General features: G+C 32.4%; 1 protein-coding gene across 1 annotated transcript in view; it reads right to left on the bottom strand.

Moving 5' to 3' along the window:
- The window catches only part of LOC114330622 (cGMP-specific 3',5'-cyclic phosphodiesterase), a 335,506-nt gene that overhangs the window by 255,614 nt on the left and 53,228 nt on the right, over positions 1 to 26,664 (bottom strand). Inside the window, exon 2 of the mRNA XM_028280022.2 lies at positions 11,489 to 11,681. Within this exon, the coding sequence (XP_028135823.1) occupies positions 11,489 to 11,681 (193 nt within the window). The remainder of the gene's footprint in view (positions 1 to 11,488; positions 11,682 to 26,664) is intronic.

Here is a 26,664-nt window from a genome sequence, read left to right as displayed (position 1 = left end):
TTTACAATATACTGGGGGTAACAATAATACATTATCACAAAAATCGAAACATTAAAATTATTTGATTTACCAGGGTTTTTAAAATTATGCGTTAATTTTGGGGCGCAGTGTAGATAAAAAAGTGAATAGGGATGTTTCAAAACTTCATGAACCTTGGAAATACGCACATTGGAAATACGCAATTTCATAATTTTCATCATCATCAATAAGCCCTGATTTGTCCATGGTTGAACACAGGACTCCTCCTGATATTTCTATCTTCTTTTATTCTGCTCCTCTGCTATCCAGTTCGTCACAATTCTTTTGATATCGTCGGTCCATCACGTTGGGATCTTTCCCGGCTGCGCTTGTCTGTCCGTGGTCTCCACTCAAAGAATTTTTTGGTCAACTGTCATCTTTCATTCTTGCAATATGTCTTGCCCATCTCCATAATTGGTGCCTTGTAATACGTTCGGTAATGTCTTCCACTCCAGTTCGTGTATGAACTTCCTTCTAGTTTCATAGCATATTTTTTAAGATTATTCCAAGCATTGATTTCTTCATTTTACATTGACTAAAAAGTGTGAGATGAAAAGTGGATCTCCTAGTTTAACTGTCTTAATGACTACACCATCTTCCCCGAAACTCTATGATTTTTCATATTCTTGAGAACATGTTGAATTTCCTCCCGTAATATATCTGGTATATCTTCCTTTTATACGTTCTGTACTTCTGTATTGAATATTCAATGGGCTCTGGAATAACTTGACTTTGTTACAATGCTTCCTAGAAACTTTTTTAGAAACGTCCGTAGGTAATATGCCTGGTCTATATGGTCTTTCCATTTTTGTCTTTTAGTTGGAAGATTTCTTTTTTGCCATTTTTTATTTTTCTCCTCAATGCTTTCATGCTTTTTTTTCTTCTATAGTTTTTATAATTTTCTTGTTCTTGTATTGTCTAATATCCCGTCTCATAGCTTTAGAGATTTCTTTATTGAACAGTAAGTGAGAAATTAACGAATTAGAAAACTAATAAATTTGAAGAAGATAATATAAGAAATGACGAATAAAAAAAAAAGAATGTGTGTGTACTTTGTACGCACGTAAGAAGTTATACTTTTATTATAATATAATCAAACTTCATATTAGGATTTCAACGAAATCAATATACCTATCTACTTTTAACAGTTTTTTTGTATTGTATTTAAATATTAAACTAATTTTAGAAAAAACAAAAAGAATACCAAAAATAAAAAAAAATAAAAAATGATATAGGATATCACTTTGTCGGGATTTGAACACGGGACCTCTCGATCCCTAGGCGAATGCTCTACCGATCATCTACCACCGTTTTTGTATTCAGTCGATCATTTCTCCGACATAATTACAATCATGGTGACAGATACATTAATTGAAAATAAACATTTTCAATAATGCTTATTATGTAGGAGGAAGACAAATCCACAGACATAAAAATTATAAAAGAAATCCTTTGTAAAAGGTATAAAATTATATATAAATTATATATAAATTATATATAAATTTTATACCTTTTACAAAGGATTTCTTTCCAATTTTGTGATTGATGGTATACAGCCAACTACAGGAAAACTTTTTCTTTTCCTTGTGGATTTTTTAAAAATTATAATAAATATATTTACTAAAAACACTAATAATATATTCTTTTCACTTTTCACGCACACCTTATTTGCGCTACATAACTTAAAAGATGTAGCGACTAATACCATACTGTCAGTGTGCGCATGCGCCAGGGAATGTAAAAATTCACCCTCGTGCCTAAAGAAGTATAACTTCAAAAACAAAAATTACTCTGGTATGGACATATTTGGAGGATGACTGAGACAAGAATACCGCTGAGTACTTAGAAATGGAAATCAAATACGAAGAAGGTAAATATGACATCTTAGATTACAGTGGAACGGAAAAATAAAAACAGTAATGGAAAAAGGGACCTCACTGAGGAAGATATATATGACAAGAAGAAATGACGATTGGAATGTGGTAAATGGCAAACAGAATATGGTATATAAAGCCGTATATAAGTATTATGTTTTGATGGAATATTTTCAGAATATTTTGTAACACCTATTGTTGGATTAAACATTTAACAGTGGATTATTATTTTTAATTATTAATCACATCAATATGTGACAGGCACTTATCTTTAGTATATTTTCGGAACATTCCTTTTACCTAAAACACATACTGTTAGGACTTAAAAAAACAATAGCAAATGAGGAGCAGATTTTCTAAATGCAATTTGTCCACTTTTTGTAATTTTGGCAAATAGAGAAAAACTGCTACGCGTTTGGCAAGAAATTAAACGAAAACCTGATATACCTAAAAAATGGATAAAAAATCATTCAAATATTATACCTATATGCCAAAAATCTAGTATTAATAATATCCCAAAAAACTTGAAAAAACTGTTGGACAAACTGCATTTAGATTGTCATCCTTGGACAAAACGCATTTTGATTGTCTACACAAGCGGTATGACTGACTTTTGGTAGTAACGATCTAATAAAGCTCAATTAACTTCATACAAATATGTAGTATTTTATTTTTAAATAAAAATATTGTTTAAAAATGAATGGAACAATATGGTATTTTACATATCATAAAGGTCCCCATTGTCATCATAATTGTAATCACAGCACTCAGCTCCTTCGATAACATCATCATCCTCAGTTTCAAGAAGGATAGCTTGATTCCCATTTTACTCACCAGTGTCAGAAAGAATTGGTTCTAACCATGTTAGCTCAGGATCGTTGACCCAATTCGTCCCTGATAGTTCTGGAGTTTCGAGAGGTTCTGGAGTTTTTTTGGTTTAATTTGGTTTTGAAGTTCTACAGTAGGTAAGTTTAAAGTCGAAAGCTTCTTTCCACGTTTCAATAATGTTTGGAATTTTTTGGATGTATCATTATGTATCATTATTTCTGTAGAACAGTTCTGTCTTAAGCAAAATATCGTTGTTGTTTTGTGATCTCTTAATAATGATTCGTTTGACTGCACTGATTCTTTTAATTTTTTTAAAGTGGTTAACGCACTTTTTAAATCATAAACTGTCCAGTCTGTACCAAGTTGTTTAACTTCTCCCTTCTTGGAGTAAATGTCATAATATTGTGTGGGGGTTTTTATTGTACTGTAGACTGTATGATCGTGTAACTTTTTCAATTTGTCCGAAAACACGGTCCGCTGGCAAATATGAATATCCGCGTACCGGAAAAATAAGTACCACAGATTTAATATTTTGTGGGGCATCTCCGTACAGCCATAACATGAGCATATGCATCATGTGTGCATTTTTATTCTGAAGCGCACAACCATCTGCTAATGGTCTTAACTGTTTTATATCTGATGCACATTCAGACTTATTAAGAAAATCACGTAGACCAGGACTTGTTTCTGCAGATCCCCTTTTTGCTTGATGTTCCATCTAGGTGTAGAAAACTGGCGTTTTAATATCCACGTCCGTTACACAAAAACAACAAAAAAAACTGCTGGGCGTAAAATGCATCTTGAATAGGCACTTTCGGTAAGACTTGAACCTGCTGAAGGTCAAAACAGTAGGAAACAGTGTGTTCCGGTTTTTCATTCATTAGTTTATAAAATTTTTTTTTTCTTCCTTATTGGCTTTGGATTACTTGATCCATTCAGCCACGATAGATAATAAATTACTGTTCGCTACAATATTCCAAATATAATACATTGCATTACATAATACATTAGGTACCTGTGCGCACATATAATACTTATGCACGCACATACATACATACATATGTAGAAGTGGAAACATTTAATTGACCAGTAGGTATACTCCTCATTCATGACCCTAACCAACTTAAATTAATTTACAAATAATTAAATCGACAAAAAAAACTACATGCTAATACTATAAAATTGTTTGGCCCTTACTTTATGCAGGTACACGTAGAGAAGTTCTTAGTTTCTCTATTTCAATTTTGTCTTTGCAAAAGCTAATAGAAGTTTGGGTCCTGACACAAAAGCCACATACGTCAGTAGCAGGGCTTCCAAATGCAATAATAAAATAAGTATTAAAAATCTTACTAAAATACTTGTAATTTGCTTTCAAATTCGCAGCAGTACTCTAATTGTACACATTCCATAAAATAGTAATATTATTTTCAGATGATAAATAAATGCGCCGAGATTTAGCACGCCCGTAATGACTTTCATGTCCTTACAAACTGGCTTTACATTTTTTAACAGCTTCAAATTTTTCAAAATTCTTGAAAGACCGTTTGTCCCCTCCACGCTTCTCAACAATACCACTGCCACATTGCATTTTTCTTTTTATCAGTTTATTTCTACCAGTTGGATGTCTTTTTCTTTTTCTGCTACCACGGTCCGTATCACCAACTACATGATCCCCTGCCACAACTACATCCATTAGTTTATATTGTCTTGTTAAAAATTGGAAAAACAAACGCACATAAAACAAACTTAACAGTACGGACACCAAGTATACAACGACAATGACTGCAAATGACAAACAAATCGCAATTAGTCCATAGCGCACGGACAAACTTCGGTTAGTTTGTCTACCGTCAATGGACATACAGCACATAGAAAGTCCAAGGTATTTTGTTTATTTAATTTTCAGACAACAGAATGCATTTAGAACCTCTTTCGTGACACAAAATGGTGGCTCTATACATATAGTTTGCGATGCCATCTTTAGTTGAAAATTTGAAAAAATGGACAAAATGCATATAGAAAGTCTGCTCCTCAAATAATATCTAGTAAATAATGAATCTAAGTAAAATAATTCCACCACTAACTTTAATATAGAACCAGATTCTGAAAATATTCCACCACAAATTAATTAATAATATATGCTAAGTAGACAAAAGTCCATTCAAATTGGTTTCTGGTTATATATTACAAGAATAAAAAACCGCTAATCGCCGTAAAAATGAGTGGCGCATACAATATTCAAGCTACAAAAGAGCTGATATGAATATTACGTGGCGCGAAAATGGATTTTCATTTTGATGGAAAATAAAATTCTAGTTTTACTTTAAAATATTTTTCCATAATAATTGCTAAATTTGAAGTAAAACGCGCCGCAAAAGAGTAACTTTGATACAATTTACATTTTGAGGCTCTTTTGAGGCGCGTTTTATTTCAAATTTAGCAAATATTATGGAAAAAATCTTTCAAAATAAAACTAGAATTTTATTTTCCATCAAAATGAAAATACATTTTCGCGCCACGTAATATTCATATAAGCTCTTTTGTAGCTGGAATATTGTATGCGCCACTCATTTTTACGGCGTTTAGCGGTTTTTTATTCTTGTATCAGGAGTTTTTCAAAGTTTTTATAAATTAAATTTATGAAGTTGAATGTAATGTTTCTCAATTACACGTTAAGCGTTATAAATGGTCGCCTTTGTCGCATTCTCTCCCAAATGATCTAGTAGTTACGACACCAGACTTGTGATAAGACAAACCGAGTTCGTATCCCAGCCATCCTAATAATTATGGCCGACAAAATAAACTCGGATTGCCCGATCAAACTTAGCGTCGTAACCACTACAACTGCATTAACCATTTCGGCAGTAATGGTTAAATGGTTTATACTTTTGGAGCTCGATAACTTCTGAACGGCTTAACCGATTTTGGTCATTAAACATGAGTTTGAAACGTATTGGCAAGTATTATCTGATGCATCCAAGGTCAAGTATGATAACTGAACGTATTGCAGGAATTATTGAGCTTGAAAAACCGTTTTTCAACGCCACTGGCGAGAGCTGCCGTTCTCTGGTAATATGTCAATGTAAGTGCCAAGGAAGGGGCACTTGATTACTATGTATAAATATGAAGACTTTTTTTTTTTTTTATTTTATTTTATTTTGGCTTAGACTTACCGTCATACTGCCAGACACATAAGGAATACAAGTTATCAAGTTATACAAAACAGGTTTAAAACAAAGATAACAACTAAAAGGTATTAAGTAACACTAAGCTTAACAGCTAAAACTACTAACTACCAAAGGTATTAATTAAAAATGTTTAAGGGAATTATAATGATAATTTGCTGTCTTTTAAAAAGTTAATTAAAGAGTTGTATACATCTACAGAACCAAGTGATAATAAATATAGTATATTCCAAGGAGTTGCTACTTTACATTTTAATAAATCATTTATTAATTTAGATGAGTAAATTGTATTTTTAGAACAACCAAAAAATATATGATCTAAATCACTTTCCTCTTCACAATGCTCACATTTATCATTATCCAAAACCTGTATTTTAAATAAATGCTTTGGATAACATGCGTGCCCGAATCGTACTCTAATAATAGAAGTTATGTACTTTCTAGAAGCTCTACAAGACTTGTACCAAGGAAATTTGGGAATATCGGGCTGAATTAACGAGTATCTATTTTGATTCACAAAAGAGTATTCCTTCCACTGGTAGCTCCACTCCCGATGCAGTGTTGACTTGAAAGAGATTATACTATCAGTCAGTGTTATTTTATGTAGAATACTGGTATCGGATGAAACGCTTTCTTTGGCTAATAAGTCGACATACTCATTATGTTCAAATCCTGCGTGTGCTTTAATCCAGATAAAATGTACATTGATTCCTTTGGTTAAAAGATTTTGTTTAATATGTTTAATTTTATAAATGTATGGGCAGTCTTGGATGTTTGGGGGTCCATATTTACCAAGAGATTTCAATACTGCTAAGGAGTCAGACACAATTATAATATGGGCGAAATCAAATTCAGCTACATATAGTAAAGCTTCATATATTGCAATAGCCTCTGCTGTATAAATCGAAGTCTCCGGTTTCAGTTTGAATTTCTTTTCTATATGTCCCGATGGTATAAAAAAGGCGCATCCAGTTCCATCTGCAGATTTAGACGCATCTGTATATAGAGCTATTGACTCATTGTAACTATTCGTTATGGATAAAAGAATATTTTTATTTAAATATATGTTTTCACTATAATTTGGTACAATAATATCTGTAGGAGAAAAGAAAGAAGAGTACGCGTAGTTTTTGAATAAGTCGTTCGTTTTATCTATATTTTTTAAGAGTACTATATTTTGATTATAAGCTTCACACAGTAAGGGAGATTTCTTTTTTTGCCAATATTTATTGGTTAGATCATGGCAACTTAAAGTCACTATTTTTTGGTATAGAAGAGGGTTAATTAAGTATACTTTCATTAAATATTTTTTGGACAAAAAACTTCGTCTTAGATTTAAAGGAGGTTCCAAGGCTTCCAAATATAAAGCTTGTACTGGAGTGGATCTCATAGCTCCTAGACATATTCGTAAGGCTGAATTCTGTAAAACGTTGATTTTGTTTAGTAGTGCATTACTTGCTGATCCATACAAAACACTGCCGTAATCGAAAATAGATCGTATGTAAGCTTTATAAAATAATAAACTTACTTCAACATCCGATCCCCACCAAGTTCTATTAATTGATTTAAGAAAGTTTATTCCCTTATTACACCTGTTCAACATGTCGTCAATATGTAACTTCCAGGTCAATTTTTGGTCGAGTATCATTCCAAGATATTTAATTTTATTTTTAAAAGAAAATTTATGCCCACCTAAGGTGATTGTGCTAATATTAGGAAAGTTATGTCTGGTAAATAAACAAACTTGTGATTTACTGCATGATAATTCAAAGCCATTTTCAATAAACCATTTTTTATGGAGACCATAGACACTATTCAAGTTTTCAATGGATTGCTGATATTTCTTGTGTTCTGTGTACAAACAGAAATCGTCAGCATATTGTACAACATTAAATGCAATATTGTTAATAGTGATGTTGTGTAGATCTGCTGTGTAAATGTTAAATAAAATAGGGCTCAAAACGGAGCCCTGAGGTAATCCTTTATTATTAAGTCTAGGGCCTATAAGAGTATGATTATTTTTTAAATAAATTATTCTATTTTTATACAGGTTTACAATGTTAGAAGCAAACTGTGATGGAATATTAAAAAATGTAATCATTTTTTCTTGGAGAATTGAAAGAGAGACAGAGTCATAAGCACCTTCGATGTCTAAAAATAAAGCGGGCACATAACTGTTCCTGGAAAAACTGTTCTGAATGTCTACAACAAGAGTTGTTAAGGAATCTAAAGTTCCATAACCTTTTTTAAAACCATGTTGGTTAGCGGGTAAAGGATTTTGATCCCTTAGCCACCAATCCAACCTAATCTTAACCATCCGTTCGAGAGTCTTCAATATACATGATAATAATGATATCGGTCGGTAAGCTTCAGCTAATTTAGGGTCTTTCCCCGGTTTGGGAATAGGAACGACTATAATACGCTTAAAATCTATTATGCTGTTGCCTTCAATAATTATCTGGTCAAATATATTTAAAAGTAATTGTTTTGCGTTATCTGGTAAATGTTGTATCATAGGATATTTGATTGCATCGTATCCTGGTGAGGTACTAACGCGATTATCAAGGGCAAATTCTAATTCAGTTCTCGAAAAAGGTGTAAGGAGAAAATGATTCTGATCAGATGGAAGCGTTTTAGAATTAATAACATCTAACTGGTTATTTACGTAAGGTGGAGCTATTTTATCGAAAAAATCGTCTACCCATGAATTACTTAGAGGTAATGAAAAATTAACTTTTTTCCTATTCATTTTTCTTGCTTGATTCCAAATAAGACTAGATGAAGTTTGTTTATTTAATTTTGAACACCATGCAACCCAACTTTGTTTGGCCTTTAATTTCAGGAATTTTTTGACACGAGCATTTACTTCTTTGCATTTACAAAAATTTTCAGGAGAAGAATTGTTTTTATAGTTTATTAATGCCTTCTTTCTTTCTGCAACGGATTGATCACATTCCGAATCCCACCACGGAGGGGGAGTCCGTTTGCATTTAAATGGTTTATATTCAGAAATAGATTGTTTAGAAGCTTCATTAATACAGTCAATAAGGAAATTATATTTTTCTTGGGTATTTAAGGATGTGTGAGGTTTTTCGTTTAATAAGGTATCAACAAGCTGAGAGTATAATGACCAATTTGCTTTTTTAATGTTCCACTTAGTACTGGGATAAATGGTATTAGCATTAGTTCCCAAGACATCGATCACAACCTTTATAACGAAATGATTTGATCCCAAGGTATCAAGATCTACAGACCACGAAGTTTTATCAAAAAGGGATGGTGAGCAAAACGTGACATCAATCATGGAATCTGAGTTTCCTGGACTCGTTTGGCAAGTTGGTTGTCCATTATTCATTACTACATAATCTAAATTCTGAATTGTCTCCACAATTTGATGGCCTATATTATCATTTTTATATGAGCCCCACAAAGAATTATGTGCATTCATATCTCCTCCAATGATACAAGGGTGTTTTAGTTGAGAAAATAACTTATCCCAATCTTCGGTTTTGGTTTTAGTTTTTGGGCACCTATATACAGAGAGTAAACTTAAATAACTTTGTTTATAGTTGATTTTAATACCACAAGCAAGCAAGTCTTGAATATAATTTTTTTTAATTGTTATGCGCTCAAAAGGAATATCAGTTTTAATTAAAATAGCAACTCCAGAATAGCCGTCATCGCGATCTTCGCGTATCACATTATAACCTCTATAAATATATACAACATCCCGTTTAAACCAAGTTTCACTTATTAAAGCTATGTCAATATCTTCGGTTATTAAAAAGTTAATAAGGCTGTTTTTGTTAGCAACAGCTGATCGAGCATTCCATTGTATTATTTTGAGTTTAGATTTGTTCGTCATTAGATGAGTTATTTTTAAAATATTATCTAGAACATTATTAATACCTTTGGCTAACAAATTCATGTCAAGTGATTTTGCCTCTTCTAAACAATTAATATTTTGAATAAAACTTGAGAAAAGAAGTACTAAGGAATCTACTAACTTATTTTTATCATTGTCTGTATTAGGAAAACTTTCCTTATTTAAGGGAGGTAAAGGTTGAGACGGTCCAAATCTGAAAGGGATGAGATATGGTGTAGGATCTTCGGAAGTTGGAGATGATACTTTTCTTTTTTTATTTGCACTATACTCAGTGCTTGATGTACTACAGCTTGGTTGGCTAAAACTTTTGGGTTTCTGTAGGTGAGGCCTCAATGGCTTGAGATAAGGAGATGTACTAACTTCAGAGGAGTTAGTTAATTTTGGAAATTCTTTGTCTGAATTTGACAATATTTCAAATCTGTTATTAGAAATAAGACCAGAAAATGATGAGTCACTCAAATTTTTTGCCTCCAAATATGAGATTTTATGTTCAATCATGATATTTTTTATTTTTTTTTGATGTTCGAAAAAAGGACAGTTTTTAGAGATCGATATATGCTTATCAGTTTTACAGTGTATGCAATACTTTTTTGTTTCATCACATGTATGTATGTCATTTTTAATTTGTCCACATTGTATACAGTATTCCTGTGTACCTTTACACTGTCTAGAAATATGTCCATATTTGAGGCATTTATAACATTGCGTCACTTTACCCAACAATTTTTCCACTTGGAAAAATACATAATTTATCACAACATAGTTTGGCAAACAATTGCCTTCAAAAGTAATTATAACATTACGTCTAGGGACGTATTCTGTATTTCCATCCTTTTCTACTTTCCTGTGCATTCTTTTAATATCAATAATTGGTGAACTAGAGCTCATATATTTTTTCAAATAGTCAATATTATATTTGGTATCAACATCGCGTATCAGTCCTTTGATTTCCAAGAGGTGATTTGGAATGTACGCTTTTAAATTATCGTCCTTTAAGTGACTATTATTGACTAAATTGTTTGCATCCAAAATAGATTTGAGGATTACTTTAACACGGTTTCTTCCTATACTTTTAATTTGCTTAATATTATTAATCTTTAATTTTTGATGCAAAATATCTGCAACAACCATTGGATGCAAACGGGAAATATTCTGATCATTGGTCTTTTCAACATAAACACAACAATTTTGAAAGTCGTAACTATTACAATTAATATTAAAAAGTTTTACCTCCCTTGTAGCAGAAGAATTTGTGGTGATAGTTCCTGTATCCATGTCTTGATTACTATCACTAATAACTTCAGCAGTATTTAGTTCGCACACTGGCGTCTTTTTTATATTCTCCCCCATCTGGGGAGAATATTTTTACTTTTGTATCACTATTCTACAATATGTAAATGTTTTTACCCACGATGAAATTTAAATGTTTTAATTGTCACAAAAACTGCGAGCTGAATGTCAATATTTAGGTACGTTTAACCATGGCCAAATTTTAAACTGTTCACACAAAAGTTAAACACCGTGAAAAGAAGCCTAGGCTGTTTAACCCATAGGACTGAAACTTCTTATCAATGATAATTAAAACCACTATAAAATTAATTTAAGTTAAACTACTAAAAAATTAATTTTTTCTGGAGCTATTTTAGATGCAACCGTATTTGACGTTTATTAATGTCAAAGTGAATATGAAGACTTACCTCCAGGGATTCATAGTCAGGACGGATATTTTGTAGATGCTGATTATTGTTGGCTGGAGATGCGGCCAGCCACAGTTGGAAAATATCAGATGAGATATTTGAGTTCTTGGTGATGTGTTGCTGTGTATGAGGTGTTGTCACAGCATTTTGAACGCGTTGCTTTAAATCTTGAGACGCATGGTCTTTCAACCATCTGAAAATAAAAATAAAGAATTTATTACAAAGTCTTCAACAAAAAGCATTAAGGGGATGGGTACAAAGTTTCGGTTCCAATGCTATTTAAACGGGAATCTTTTTTTTCGAATCCTGAGAAAACTAATAAGTATTTTTGAAAAATTTAAACGCAGAATGAAAGGTTACGTTCTTACCGAGGGCCGAAAGTCCCTGAAAACTTCTATAATGTTTATTTTAATAAGTTACAGGGGTGAAAAACTAAGAGAAAATGTAGTGTGATTTTTAATTTCAAATATCTCATTCAAAAGAAACATTTTATTTATTCTAAGGGACTTTCAGACCTCGATAATAATTTAGTCTTTCATTCTGCGTTTAAATTTTTTTAAAATATTTATTAGTTTTTTCAGGATTCGAAAAAAAAATGGACACCATGTTCGTGGTAATATTTTCCAAATCGAACATTCGCTAGCTTTGTCATACAACGCACTGAGTCGAATAGAATATGGTGGCAAGACAATTTTAAATATTTGACATGGAATCGGGAATATTTTATGTTGTTTTTTAAATAATATTGATAGTGTATTTGATAAATAATTGATTTAAGCCTTGAACTTAATAAAAAGTGATTTATTGTTTATTATTTATGGAAGATCCAAGCAGAGAATACACTAGGATATATTATGTGATCCAAGTATTTTGTTGTTAAAGATGTTCAAAATTGTAAGCGTTCCGTAGTAACAATATATCATTAAAAAATCACTATCACTTTTCCTCTCTTTTCGATTGAGTATTAGTTTTTGTTGTACATTATATTAATTATTACAATCACTGAATACATAATTAGTGAAAAAATAATCCTATAATTTATACAAGTAACGGTTATCCAAGAACATTCAAAAACTGAACGAAAGCGAAATACCCATCTCTACCTTTCTAATGACAATATCATTGTCAACCTAATGTGTACATCTGCAGTTTCCATACCAGTGAAAATTTTACTACACGTAATTTGCCGTGTAAAGAAAGAAAAAGTAGAAATAGTCGATTCACTCCGTCAAATATTTGTACCTTTACTCTTAAGTATTCTGTATAAAATTGTTTTTCTGTTTGTTTCATAAATTACAATAAGACGTTTGATAGAGCCTATCACAAACAGCTCATAGAAATCCTAAAAGCAAAATAAATATAATGCAATGAGATTAAAGAAGAAGAAACCCAACAATCTCTTAAGTGCAGCTCCAAAGACAGCTTTTGAATGCTACATGTGTTTTTCAGTTGAAACTATAAGAAAAGTGCTGCGTGTCCATGGACTGTGTGTACAGCAGAAGACAGTTAAGGGTTCCCGAGTTATTCAGGCAGCACAAAAGTCATCGCTTAAATTGATGTCTTCATCACCAAAACTGGAACATTGTGAATTGCCAAAATGTGCTATTTTCAAACCAGGGTTTGTGTAAAATCAGATGGCCGACGAATTCGTGTACTTAGAGGACGAGAAAGACAAGCAAGAAGAAAACTGACAGATCTGTTTACAGATATAAAAGAGGAAGTATCATGTTCTGGGCAGTAATTTTGATCTGTAAAAAAACTCCCTTTAATTTTAAATTGAATTAAATAGCTGGCAGTTATATTGATTTGTTTCTAGAACCTGTAGTTAGGCTCTGAAGAGATGCAATGGGATAAAATGTGATGGCCATGTATGATAATGCACCTCACACCAGCAGAGTGACTACATACTTCCTTGAAGCAGGAGTTATCACTGTTCTGGTTTGCTTACCCGATCTTAACCCTATGTAGCATTTGGTGGATATGCTGAAAAGAAAAATTAGAGCTCGCAGGAATAATCCACAAGACCCCGCACAACTAGTGGAAGCTACTCCTGAAGAATGGAACAACTACAAAATGTTGACAGTTTGATTAGATGCATTCTTATGCAAATTAAAGCTTGCCTAAGGATTAGGGGCGGTTTTTTAAACCTAGCCATGATTTTTGTGACAGTCCTTTGTGTCGTTTCTGATGTTTTTTTAAACAATCTTTTTCACAATTAAGTAAAAAAGATTCAACCTTCGAACAAAGGTTTTATACAGAAAAAACTGCATTTAAAAAATGTTTACATTTGAAAATGGGATCCCTCTCTCTTCATAGTGGTACTTTGAATAGACCGGGATAGTCGTGACGTCAAAACGTCAAAAAAAGTTTTCCAAACACGTTGTGTCTAGGTACACGCTAAAATGTACGCAAATAAAAAAGTTAAACTTCATCAAGCTAGTGACTATTTAGCGTGGGCAGTGACTGTATATTTTGATACACGCTATTTTGATATGTTTAGTGTTTGTTTGATAGAAAAATATTTGTTATAACGTTTAATTCTACCTAACTTTTTTATTTGCGTACACGGTACATATACCCTAGACACAACGTGTTTGGAAAAATTTTGACGTTTTGACCATTGACGTCACACCATCATGGTCCATTATTGACGTAAGTTAAACTTTGTGAATTATAAGATTAATTATTTATTACAGATCTTTTATTGTAGTAAAGCTCTGAAGATGGCTCCTAAGATAATCTGAAAGCGTTCAGTTAAGAATTAAAAATTTTACACATTTCAAAAAACCTGTTTCTTTTCCCAGTCAGTCACTTATCACAAGTATGTACAAAACATATCAATCTTTATAATTAATTGATTCCATATAAGTTTGGTTATGTGTTGTATATTAGATACTTATTTATATTTCGGTTAACGAAATCAAGCATATTTGAATAAATTTTATTTAAATAGACTAAAAAATTTATGGCAACGACAAAAACTTTCAGACACTATAAAAATACTGGTACAACTGGTACGAAATTGTAGATATTTGAACAGCTTGGCACGATTGTCGCCTCAATTGTTTTTAGGCTGATGCATGAGGGATAAGACGAGACGATTTGAAAAACACTATACTTAAAATGTGTTTTTATCATTCATAATATAAAATTGGGAAACTAGAGCGAATGAATAAAGGTATCTAATAATTAAAAATGATTGTTAAAAGTTCTTCAAAAATTTAATGAAGTGGGACAAAGATAGATACAAGAACAATAGAATGTGCAGAATGTGCAATGATTTTCAGTTCAGAAGTAGAAATTAGGGTAAGATGGAAAGAATATTCTGCCTGCCAGATACTTTCTTTCTGCACTGCCTGATCTTCATGTCGTTAAGATTCACCTCTACTTCTATTTACATTGCTTCTTTGACATCTGTTTTCCAGCTTCTGAGTGGCCAACCTCGTTTTCTTTTTTCTATTGAGAACCAAATCGACATTTTTTTGGTCATCTAGTGTCATTCATTCATTCTAAATGGCTGTATATACAGTGCTAGTCAAAAGTCCGTACCCCCCCTCTTATCTTTTGAACGGTTTTACCTATAATAGTGAAATTTGGATGGAGGAAATTAACTGACGTAAGCTTCTTAACTAGTTATGACGGGTGACGTAATAGTGACAGATGACGTTAAAGAGCCACTGTGACCGATAATTTTAAATGGGACCTTATGGCAAGTGATACCTCGTTTGAAAGGTATTCAAAATACCTACTCAGCCATACTAATTTTTTGTGTTTTAGTTGATTTTGATTTTGGTGAATAAATTAAATAAATATAATATTGTAGCTTCGCATTTAATTAATAAAAATTCAAATGTACGCCTATGGTTTTTTTGTCAAAAAAGTTGACGTTTTTCGATTCTCTAGTAGTTTTTACGTCAACGTCAACCTTTTTGACAAGTAATCATAGGCGGAATTTTGAATTTTGAATTAATTAAATGAAACTACAATTTTATATTTATTTCATTAATTCGTCAAAATTAGCTTAAACTTAAACAATATTAGTATGACTGAATAGGTATTTTCAATACCTTTCAAACGAGGTGTCACTTGCCATAAGGTCCCATTTAAAATTATCTGTCACAGTGGCGCTGTAAAGTCATCTGTCACTATTACGTCACCTGTCATGACTAGTTAAGAAGCTTACGTCCGTTTATTTCCTATCTCCAAATTTCACTATTATAGGTATAACCGTTCAAAAGATACGAGGGGGGGTACGGACTTTTGACTAGCACTCTATAACCACGTCTATATTTTCTTATTATTTCATTAGGGATGTCAATTGACTTTTCATGACGAGCTACTCCAAATTTTATTGTTCTAAACTTTGGGGAGGGAATCAGTAGTAGTATAAATTTAAAGTCACGACTGAATTCCGCCGTCACGTTAGCCGCCATCTTGAATTTAAATGAGTTTTGCTCAATATCTCCATCCTATTTTGAAATGGTCAGGATTTAAATTTTAAGGAAAAGGACAAAGCAAAGTCTGAGCAGACGAACAATTTCTAGGGTCGATAATTTTAAAAAGTTGTTTCACTATATACCAGTGGACCATAAAGAACATCTGTAAATGAAGTGAAAATAGCCATATTGACCGAACATTTGTAGTGGATAGGTATTTTAGAAAAAAAGAAGATGGTGACAATCTTTTAATCATAAATAGACAATACTAATATCTTCTAGATAAGTAGTATTACCACCCCAAGAATATGAGATTTTGTCTATTTTACAACTTTTAGAAAAAGATAAAAAAGTCCCAGTTGAGAATTTAATTTTCACCAAACCTTTTTCACACTTCATTTTATTTCTGAAGTAGAACAATTTAGAAGAGATTTTCTAAAATAGATTTATTCATTAAATCTTCTTCTTCTTTAAGTGCCATCTCCGCGACGAGGGTTGGCAATCATCAAGCCTATTTTGACCTTCGAGTTCTCAGGTTCTTCAACCAGGAAACGCTACTCCTACTCTCTTTTTTTCCTTGAATTATGACTCTCAAGTTGTTATATATTTCACCTCTCATAACATGTACGAGATATTGCAGTTTTCTTTCTTTTATTGTGTTTTCAATTGCTCTCTCTCTCTCTGCCTATTCTCCTTAACACTTCTATATTCGTGACTCTATCTACCCATGAAATCCTTAGCACTCTTAACTGTCCATATTTCAAACGCGTTAAGTCGATTTATTGCATTTAGATTTAATGTCTGAGATTCAGCTCCAAAGTAAAGCACACTGTGTTGTGTACAAGTGTACATAACATTAGCCTTATGGGCCAATGTCAAATCTATGCTGCATAACATCTTTTCCATTTGTACGAAGTTGGCACGTGGTTTTTCAATTCTCACTCTTATTTATGCAGTATAATTGTTATTTTCTGTGATTACCGTTCCCAAGTACCTAACTATATTTTTTACTCTCTCAATCTGCTGGCCGCCTACCCTTAATATTTCGTTTGTATTGTTGTTCTTGCAAATTTTCATAAATTTGGTTTTCTTGATGTTAAGAGATTAGTATTCTCCACTATATCTTAATATTTTGTTCAATATTCTTTCTCTTTCAAGTTGTCGGTTATTATGACTGTCGTCGGCATGCCTAATGTTATTAATATAGTCCAGAAAGCCACTGCGCATCCGCTAGGAAAAATATTCCGTTTCGGATTTTTTGCACAATCTTACTCAAAAAGGACCCCTTTTAACAAATTTGCATGTTGCCAGGACCAAAAGTGGGTCAAACATTTTTTAAACGTTTTTTTTTGTTTTTTTTTTCCTAAAATGATTTTCTTTACATGGAACAAAGTTTTTTTAAGTTTTTTGGATCATTCCAAACAGAAAAGGTCTTCAGTGACTTTTTTCTAAAGTTGATAGTTTTTGACACATAAGCGATTAAAAATTGAAAAATTGCGAAATCGGCCATTTTTATTCCTCAAAAACTATGTGAAAAACTGAGAATTTGAATGTTGCCAAAGTAGATAGATATTCTTTAAACATCGATTAATGAAATCCCGAAGAGTTTTTTGCAATACAATATTCAAAACTCCTTTGTTTTTTAATTGCCAATCAAGCGTGTGCGACACTATTTTCCACCGTTGCATGTGTATACAGTATGGTGCAAATGAAAGAAATAAATTCGTTATTTCGTAAACCGGCGACTTTAAGGAAAAATCCCGAAACAGGTCGATTTTTATTTTTAAGTTATGATATTTGCTATAATTGATATAGTTTTAAGCTATAATTGATGATTTTTTAAATGAGAATAGGGGTCGTGTGCTAGCTCATTTGAAAGGTTCTTCAATTCTCTATTCAGTAATATAAACATTTACATAATTACTTATACAGGGTGTCCAAAAAATTTTTTAAATTAAATTATTTAAAAAAAGAAGAATGTATGTAATTTATTTAATTCAAAACACATTTTACTGTTACCCGAAAACTAAAAAATGTTTATTTCACAAATAAACATTGCTTTTCGATTACATTCAATGTTCAAGCCAGCTCCCGCCAGCCACCTTCCTCTTGGAAGTTTGAACATTTAATTTAAGCGAAAAGCAATGTTTATTTGTGAAATAAACTTTGTTTTCTGATTTGTGAAAGCAGTAAAATCTATGTTAAATTAAAAAAATTACATACATTCTTATTTTTTTGTCAAATAATTTAATTTAGTCAAGTCAAGTCAAGTCATTTATTCATGTTAATATACAAAAGTACTTACATACGTCGAAAAATAGTGTACAACTTTGGTTCACAGATATAAAATACAAATATAAAAACACAAGATATAAAATACAAGTATAAAAACACAAGGCATAATATGAAATAATACATACATCAATTAAGACAGAAACATTTTCTGGGTTCCTAAGAATAAACAAAGTACAATTCAACAATTCACAACCCAGTTCCAAACATTAAAGTTAAAATTTAAAAATTCATCACTGCTGTAAAATGCTTGACTTATGAGAAAATTATTTAGTTGTTTTCTAAATTGTAAAGTTGGCAATTCAGTAATTTCAGTAGGCAACTTGTTGTAGAATGTTAAACCATGCTTATTTTTGGTTTCATATCGGTGTACATCCTCATGTCTTTGATGAAAATCTATATTTTGTTTCACATGAACAAGACTCTCCAGAATAAATAGCAAAGGCAGAGTTAGTATGTGCAGTGCAATAAATGCTTGCCGACATTCTTTCTGATAGGACAGGCCAGTCTCTGAATACGAAAGAAATCTTTGGCTCCAGCACTGTGACCCCATGCCAAAATTGCATAGCTGATGTATGAATGACACAGTGCAAAATAGGCCTGTTGTAAAGTGAACTGAGATACACACTCAGAAATTCTTCTAATCAGAAAAGTTGTAGTTCCTAACTTAGCAACAAGGGACCGTGTATGAGCTTTCCAACATAGTCCTGCATCCAAGTCAACTCCCAAAAATTTTATTTGCTTGTCTGCATCTCCGGATGAATGCTGTCTTGTTGAAAAAATCAAAGACTGGGTTTTATTGATGTTTCGAAGCAACATATTTGCTGCAAACGATTGTTCTGCCTTATCTTGTGCTTGCTTTGATGCCTCTATTGCTGCCTTACAATCCCAATCTTTGCAGGTAATAGTAGTATCTTCAGCAAAAAGAGTAAATGAACTGGTAAGGTCTATCTGTGGAAGATCATTAATATAAATTAGAAATAAAAGTGGTGCCAATATTGAGCCTTGAGGTAATCCGATATTTATAGCTCTCTCTGCCGACCTCACTCTACCCACCTGCACACTCTGCTTTCTATCGGAGAGATAGCTGGAGATCATTGCAATGCTACTATCTCCACACCCATATCTCTCCAATTTCCTGAGAAGCAGTTCATGTGAAACACAATCAAAAGCTTTGCTCAGGTCACAAAATGTAGCCGACAGATAGCAGCTCTGCTCAAAAGCCCCTTGAATCTTCATCACTAAGTCCATGATGGCTTTTGTCGTATTTAGACCCCTCCTAAAACCAAACTGAATATTTGTGAATAAATTTTTGGATTCAAAGTACTTAATAATCATTGCTGCCTTATATTTCTCAAATACCTTTGATATTATAGGAAGGAGTGATATTGGCCTATAATTGGATGGGTCATCATTGTCACCCTTCTTATAGATCGGTACCACCACTGCTTTTTTGAGCAGATCAGGAAATATGCTTTCCTTAAAGCAGTGATTTATAAGTGTTGTTAATGGACCAGCAATGAGATGTTTCACCAATTTTATTATGTTAAACGAGAATCCAAAGTAGTCTCTACTTTTCTTGTTCACCATATTTGTTAAAATGTCTCTGATTTCAATGAGAGAAACATCTTGGAAGAAAAATTCTTCCCCAAACATGGTGACATCAAAATCCAAGGGATTGAAAAAGGAGGGTTGAATCTGGGTTTGCAAGTTACAGGCGACATTAGTGAAGAAGTCATTAAATTCATTAGGTGTAATTTTTGTTTCTAACTTGCTTTTAGACTTGTTTCTGTATTCATTGATGATATCCCAAACACACTTAACTGGATTGGATGCAGTTGAAATAAGGTTATCATTGGCCCTTTGTTTAGCAGATTTTATTGCTAATTAGTAATCTTTTTTGTGATTTGCTAATAGAGTTTTCTGAGCCAATGTAGGAAAGTCATCATACTGCTCCTTTAGCAAGTGCAGTGTTTCCCTCATGGACTTCAAATCATCGCTGAACCAGTTTATTAGTCGACTTTGATCTCTACGTTTTTTATAGGATTTTTCAGGAAAAGAGTGTAAGAAAGCCTTACTTAATTCATTATGAAATGCAAAGAATTTAGCTTCAGCAGGCAAGTCAGAATCTTTTAGAAGCTCCCATTTTAAACCTTCAACATATGAGAAAAAAGAACATATACCCTTTTGTGTAATTGGTCTAAAAACAGATCTAACAAGTGCTGGATCATTACCACTAGTAGGCACAAGGAAATCAAGAAGCTGGCCAATTTAATAAAAAATTTTTGGACACCCTGTATAAATAATTATGTAAATGTTTATATTACTGAATAGAGAATTGAAGAGCATTTCAAATGAGCTAGCACACGACCCCTATTCTCGTTTAAAAAAATCATCGATTACGTCATCACGCCCAGATGGTTGCCGTCACTAGTATACCATATATGCCACAATATCATAACTTAAAAATCGACCTGTTTCGGGATTTTTCCTTAAAGTCGCCGGTTTACGAAATAACGAATTTATTACATTTATTTATTTACCATACTGTATACACATGCAACGGTGAAAAATAGTGTCGCGCACGCTTGATTAGCAATTAAAAAACAAAGGAGTTTTGAATATTGTATTGCAAAAACTCTTCGGTATTTCATCAATCGATGTTTAAAGAATATCTGCATACCTTGGCAACATTCAAATTTTCAGTTTTTCACATAGTTTTTGAGGGTTAAAAATGGCCAATTTCGCAATTTTGCAATTTTTTATCGCTTATATGTCAAAAACTATCAACTTTAGAGAAAAGTCACTAAACACCTTTTCTCTTTGAAATGATCCAAAAAACCTAAAAAAACTTTGTTCCATGCAAAAAAAATAATTAACTATTTTCTATGGGAAATAAGCCACAATTTTATTAAAAAAATGAATTTATTAACGTTTCGAAGCCCAAATCGGGTTTCGTTGTCAAAATACAAAATACTTCTAAAATAAACAAAAATGTTTTAGAAGTATTTTGTATTTTGACAACGAAACCGTTAATAAATTCATTTTTTTAATAAAATTGTGGCTTATTTCCCATAGAAAATAGTTAATTATAAAAATGCCACAAGGAAATAGCTTCAGAACAACACAAAAAAAAATAATTTTAGGAAAAAAAAAGTTTAAAAAATTTTTGACAAACTTTTGGTCCTGGCAACATGCAAATTTGTTAAAAGGGGTCCTTTTTGAGTAAGATTGTGCAAAAAATCCGAATCGGAATATTTTTCCTAGCGGATGCGCAGTGGCTTTCTGGACTAATAATTAATCTTCCATTCACTTTTACGCACTTCATTTTCATTATCACTTCATTTATTATGTAAATATACATTATTAAATATATTAAAATTTATTAAATAAATAGACATTACTAAACTAATGTCTTCTAGATAAGTGGTATTACCACCTCAATAATATGAGATTATGTCTATTTTATAATTTTACTTTAGAAAAAGATAAAAAAAGACCTAGTTAAGAATTGAATTTTCACCGAACCTCACCTGCAAGCCGTTATTTCTCTCGTCTACTCCTATTTTTCCCTTTTTCACACTTCATTTTATTCCTGAAGTAGAACGCCTCCTTCTGATTTTGGAATTTATAAAATTAAGTGTATTTGGCACGCTCAGAAAACCTATTTAGAAGAGATGTACCAAAAAATGTAATTCTAAAAATCCCGCTTTCTCTGAGGTTAGGATTCGCAATTTCCGTCTGAGGAAATAAATGTCATTTTCCCTTCAATAGAGGTGTTTCTCGACAAAAAATATCCGACGTAGTATCTAAACCGGTCGTTTGATAAAGTAAAGACGATTTTCCTTATCACGTTGGTCTTAACAAAAATTTAAGGCAGAAGAATATAGAAAAATACGCACGTATAGGTAATAAAAAATACACTGTATAATTTTTTTTATTTTTTTTTAAACAACACCGAGACGGTGCCTTGGTTATTTACAACTAGTTACAAAATATTAGATTAACGAGCAAATTTTCTTTATTGACAATCTTAAAACTAATGTTTGTTGAGTTCTTCCCAATAGCATTCCTCAATTTTTTTAGCCAGCTTAAACCTAGCTCATAACACGCACATGACTCCACAGTAACATATACTATTTACACTAACTCAAAAGATTTTACACTAACTCGAAAGGTTAAGGTTTAGTTCTCTTGAGTCTTCTCACTATTCCATGCTGGTCCAGGAGTTGAATAGCCTCTACTTTTGCATGGTTATGAAGTCTGTTTTCGTGCTTCTTTGCGAATATTTTAATTACATCTGCCATTTCCAAACCTAGGTCTTTATGTAGGTCGCTACTTCTTATGTACCAGGTAGCATTTACAATGTCTCTTAGTACTTTATTCTGAAAACTTTGGATCATTTTGATGTTACTTGCACTAGCACATCCCCAGAGCTGTATGCCATATGTCCATACCAGCTTCAGTACCTGTTTATATATCATGAGCATATTATGTACTGACAGTTCTGAATTTCTTCCGAGGAGCCAGTACAATTTTCTATATTTGATGTTCAATTCTATTTTTTTCTTTTTGATATGTTCTTTCTTATCTACACCCGAGAGGGTAGAAGGTTTAAAGATTATATATATGATATGTTCTTTCCATCTCAGCCTGACATCTAGGTTCATACCCAAATATTTTGCTATATTGGCATATGGTATTGTAGTGCCATTTAGTACTATTGGTGTTTTATTTATTTTTTTGTTAGTGAAATCTACATGTATTGATGTAGTCTCATTGAGTTTGATCCGCCATTTCTTGGTCTATGCATTAACCTCATTGAGTGTCTCTTGCAATTTTACTTTTGCTTCAATTTCATCATCATCAACTGCTAATATATTTGTGTCACCAGCAATAGTAGCAATTGTGGTTGTATCTAATACTGGTATATCGTAGGTGTACAGCAGATAAAGTAGTGGACTTAAATCACTACCTTGGGGTACTCCAGCACCAATAATTGTTTTCAATTCAAAATAACAGTCTTCATATTTTATTCTAAACAATCTTTCACTAATATACGATTTTAGTAATTGGCTATGTCCATTAGGTAAAATTAAATTCAGTTCATATTCTAGCTCATCACGCCAGACTTTATCAAAAGCCTGGGCAACATCCAGAAAAATTGCCGAACACACTTTTTTCCTCTAGTGCTTTTTCTATTTGATCAGTGAATTTGTGGACCTGGTCTAGTGTTGCGTGATTATTTCTAAACCCAAATTGAGGTAGAGGGATAATATATTTTTGTTCTATTATAGGTTTTAGTGTTTTTAATAAGAGTTTTTCAAACAATTTTGAAATCACTGGCAGCAACGATATTGACCGATATGATGTTACCTCGTTAGATGGTTTTCCAGGTTTTGCTATCATAGTTATTTCCGCTACCATCCAGCATCTTGGGAAGTATTTAAGTCTATACGATGCATTGAATACATTGATAGCTTAACTATTGCTTTTCTGGTCAACTTTTTCAAGATTTCTCCTGTTGTGAGGTCGTATCCGGTGCCCTTTTTGGATTGATGTTTGTTAGTATTTCAGTTTTAATTTCTTTAGGTATTACGTATTACTAACTGTATTTTTTCTATATTTTTAATTAAGAGTGCAGGTGCAAATATTTTACGGCTATCCCTACTTTTTCTGTCTTTACACGGCAAATTACGTGTAGTAAAATTCTCAGTGGTATACATATGTAAACATTACTTGACAATGTCATCCTTAACTTTAAAGAGATGACTTTTGAATGTTCTTGGATAAGTGTTACTTGTAATAAATACTTAAATTATTAATTCAGTTAATTAATATGATGATTTCATTCATAGGAGATTCTGACCAATAGAAAGCTATAGAAATCTGAATTAAATCGATAATTTTTGATAATCTCCCGTCGTTAAGTATATTACGTCAGATGCCCTTCGTTGCTACGAAAAAATACATTCAGTGACATTAATGACAATTAATGTTTTAAAAATTATAAAAGTGATGACTTTCAATCGTCAAATATTTATAAAAACTGTGTGTTTAATGGTACTTACATAAATAAATTACAATAAAATTTTGGTTTTGAACAGTTTTATTCATGAAATAATCGCAACAAATTGCACTCGACCTCTGAAATTAATATAGAATTTTTGCCATCGTGACACTTTGACATAATTTCACTCGCCTTCGGCTCGTGAAATTAAAACTGTCAAAGTGTCACTCGGGAAAAATTCAATAATTTCAGAGCTCTTATGCAATTACTGCTGATAATTTTTTCACTAACTATGTATTCAGTGATTGTAATAATTTTTATACTGTACAACAAAAACTAATACTCAATCGAGAAAAGAGGAAAACTGATAAAGTGATTTTTAATAATATATTGTTACTATGGAACGCTTACAATTTTGAACATCTTTAACGACAAAACACTTGGATCACAGAATATATCTTGGTGTATTCTCTGCTTGAATCTTCCATAAATAATAAACAATAAACAACTTTTTTTTATTAAGTTCACGTCTTAAGTCAATTATCAAGTACATAGTATTATTTAATCAACAACTCAAAATATTCCCGATGCCATGTCAACTATTTAAAATTGTCACTGTCTTGTCACCATATTCTATTCGACTCAGTGCGATGTATGACAAAGATAGCGAATGTTAGATTTGGAAAATATCATCACGAACATGGTGTCCATTTTTTTCGAATCCTGAAAAAACTAATAAATATTTAAAAAAAAATTAAACGTAGATCGAATGAAAGACTAAAGTATTATCGACGGCCGAAAGTCCCTTGGAATAAATAAAAAGTTTCTTTTGAATGAGATATTTGAAATTAAAAATCACACTACATTTTCTAGTAGTTTTTCACCCCTGTAACTTATTAAAATAAACATTATAAAAGTTTTCAGGGACTTTCGGCCCTCGGTAAGAACGTAATATTTCATTGTACGTTTAAATTTTTCAAAAATACTTATTAGATAGTTTTCTCAGGATTAGAAAAAAATGAATGCCATTTAAATAGCATTGGAGCCGAAACCATGTACCGATCCACTTAATGCTGAAAAGTTGGACTGCATAAAATAACTAAAATTATAGTAGCATCTACGGTAGATTTTAATACAAGTTCGGCTATTGGGACCGTGCAAGTTCGGAAAAGCGACACCTGGTTTCATAGCTCGACAACATTTTTAGCACTTTTAATTATATTGGCCAATCATATTGGTCCTGGTTGCTGGATCATTGTCAAGGCCGTAGCCCAAAAAAAATTATAAGAAGAAAAAATAAGATCTAGGTTATGTTATTAAAAGGTATGGTTTGTTCAACAGTAAATGGTTAAATATAATTACTGCGGTCGTAAACATTATTAAATTTATTTGATCTGGCCCATTGTTAAGACCCACCCGGAGCGATAAGCAACTGAGGTAGACAGAGTTTGGGATTAAACATACAATAATAGGGTGGAAGCCGCAGCACTGTATGTCCCATTTCCTCTGCCAATGTATCACAAGCATATACTTTTTTTTATAGAAAATGCCTTTATAACTTCTAAAAGCTCTTGTTTGGTATAACATTCTTCAAAATACATATCATTAGTCTCCATGTAATTTTGAATTTCCAATTTAGTGTTATTCGAGTTTGGAGCCTTACTTAGTTGGTGACTGTAATAGCTTGCATTGTCCATTACTATCACGCTATTCTGAGGAATGTTTGGCATAAGATTATTTTTGAACCATTCTTCAAAAAGTTCTGCCATTGTATCTTCATGGTAGTCGACGCAGGAGTCTTTAATGTTCTTTGCAGAAAGCCACGGGCCACAGGGCATTTGGAACCCAACCATTTTCTGATCCAGCGTGTAAAATCGTTATTCTTTCCCCTTTATTTGACGGAGCTTTTGTCTTACATTTACCGGACGGATCGGCAAATCCTTTAGGTCGCGTTGAATGTGTGTCAAACCATGTCTCGTCGAGGTAAATCATCGGACGATTTTCAGAACGGAATTTTCTTATCGAAGTTATATACTCATAACGCCATTTTTGTACCTAATCTATGAGATTCCATAATTACTTGTCTTTTGTCAATTATACGATATCGAAAGCCCATACTTTTCAAAATTGTCCATAAGCTGGTGAGGCTACAACTAATTTGGGTTTCGTCAACATTGAGCCGTTGCTTCAGAGCTCTTAATGTAGGTATGCGTTGCTCTTCGTACATGGTATAGACTTTTCGTATCAAGGTATAGACTTATCAAGTCCTTATCGGCTTCGTCCATACATTTGGTGGAACTGAAATCTTTACGTTTTTTTCTTGTTTCTATGGGGTTTGATGTAATTCTTTTTACTGTGGTCAGAGGTATTTTCGTCAAATCTCATATTTCACTCGTAGCCGAAGTTGTGTCAAGTCCTCTTTTAAGTAAGGTACTGTA

Source organism: Diabrotica virgifera, chromosome 6 (genome assembly GCF_917563875.1).
Source record: "Diabrotica virgifera virgifera chromosome 6, PGI_DIABVI_V3a".
Classification (NCBI taxonomy): Eukaryota; Metazoa; Arthropoda; class Insecta; order Coleoptera; family Chrysomelidae; genus Diabrotica; species Diabrotica virgifera.
Note: the sequence above shows the minus strand (reverse complement) of the source record. Positions and strands in the feature narration are given on the sequence as shown.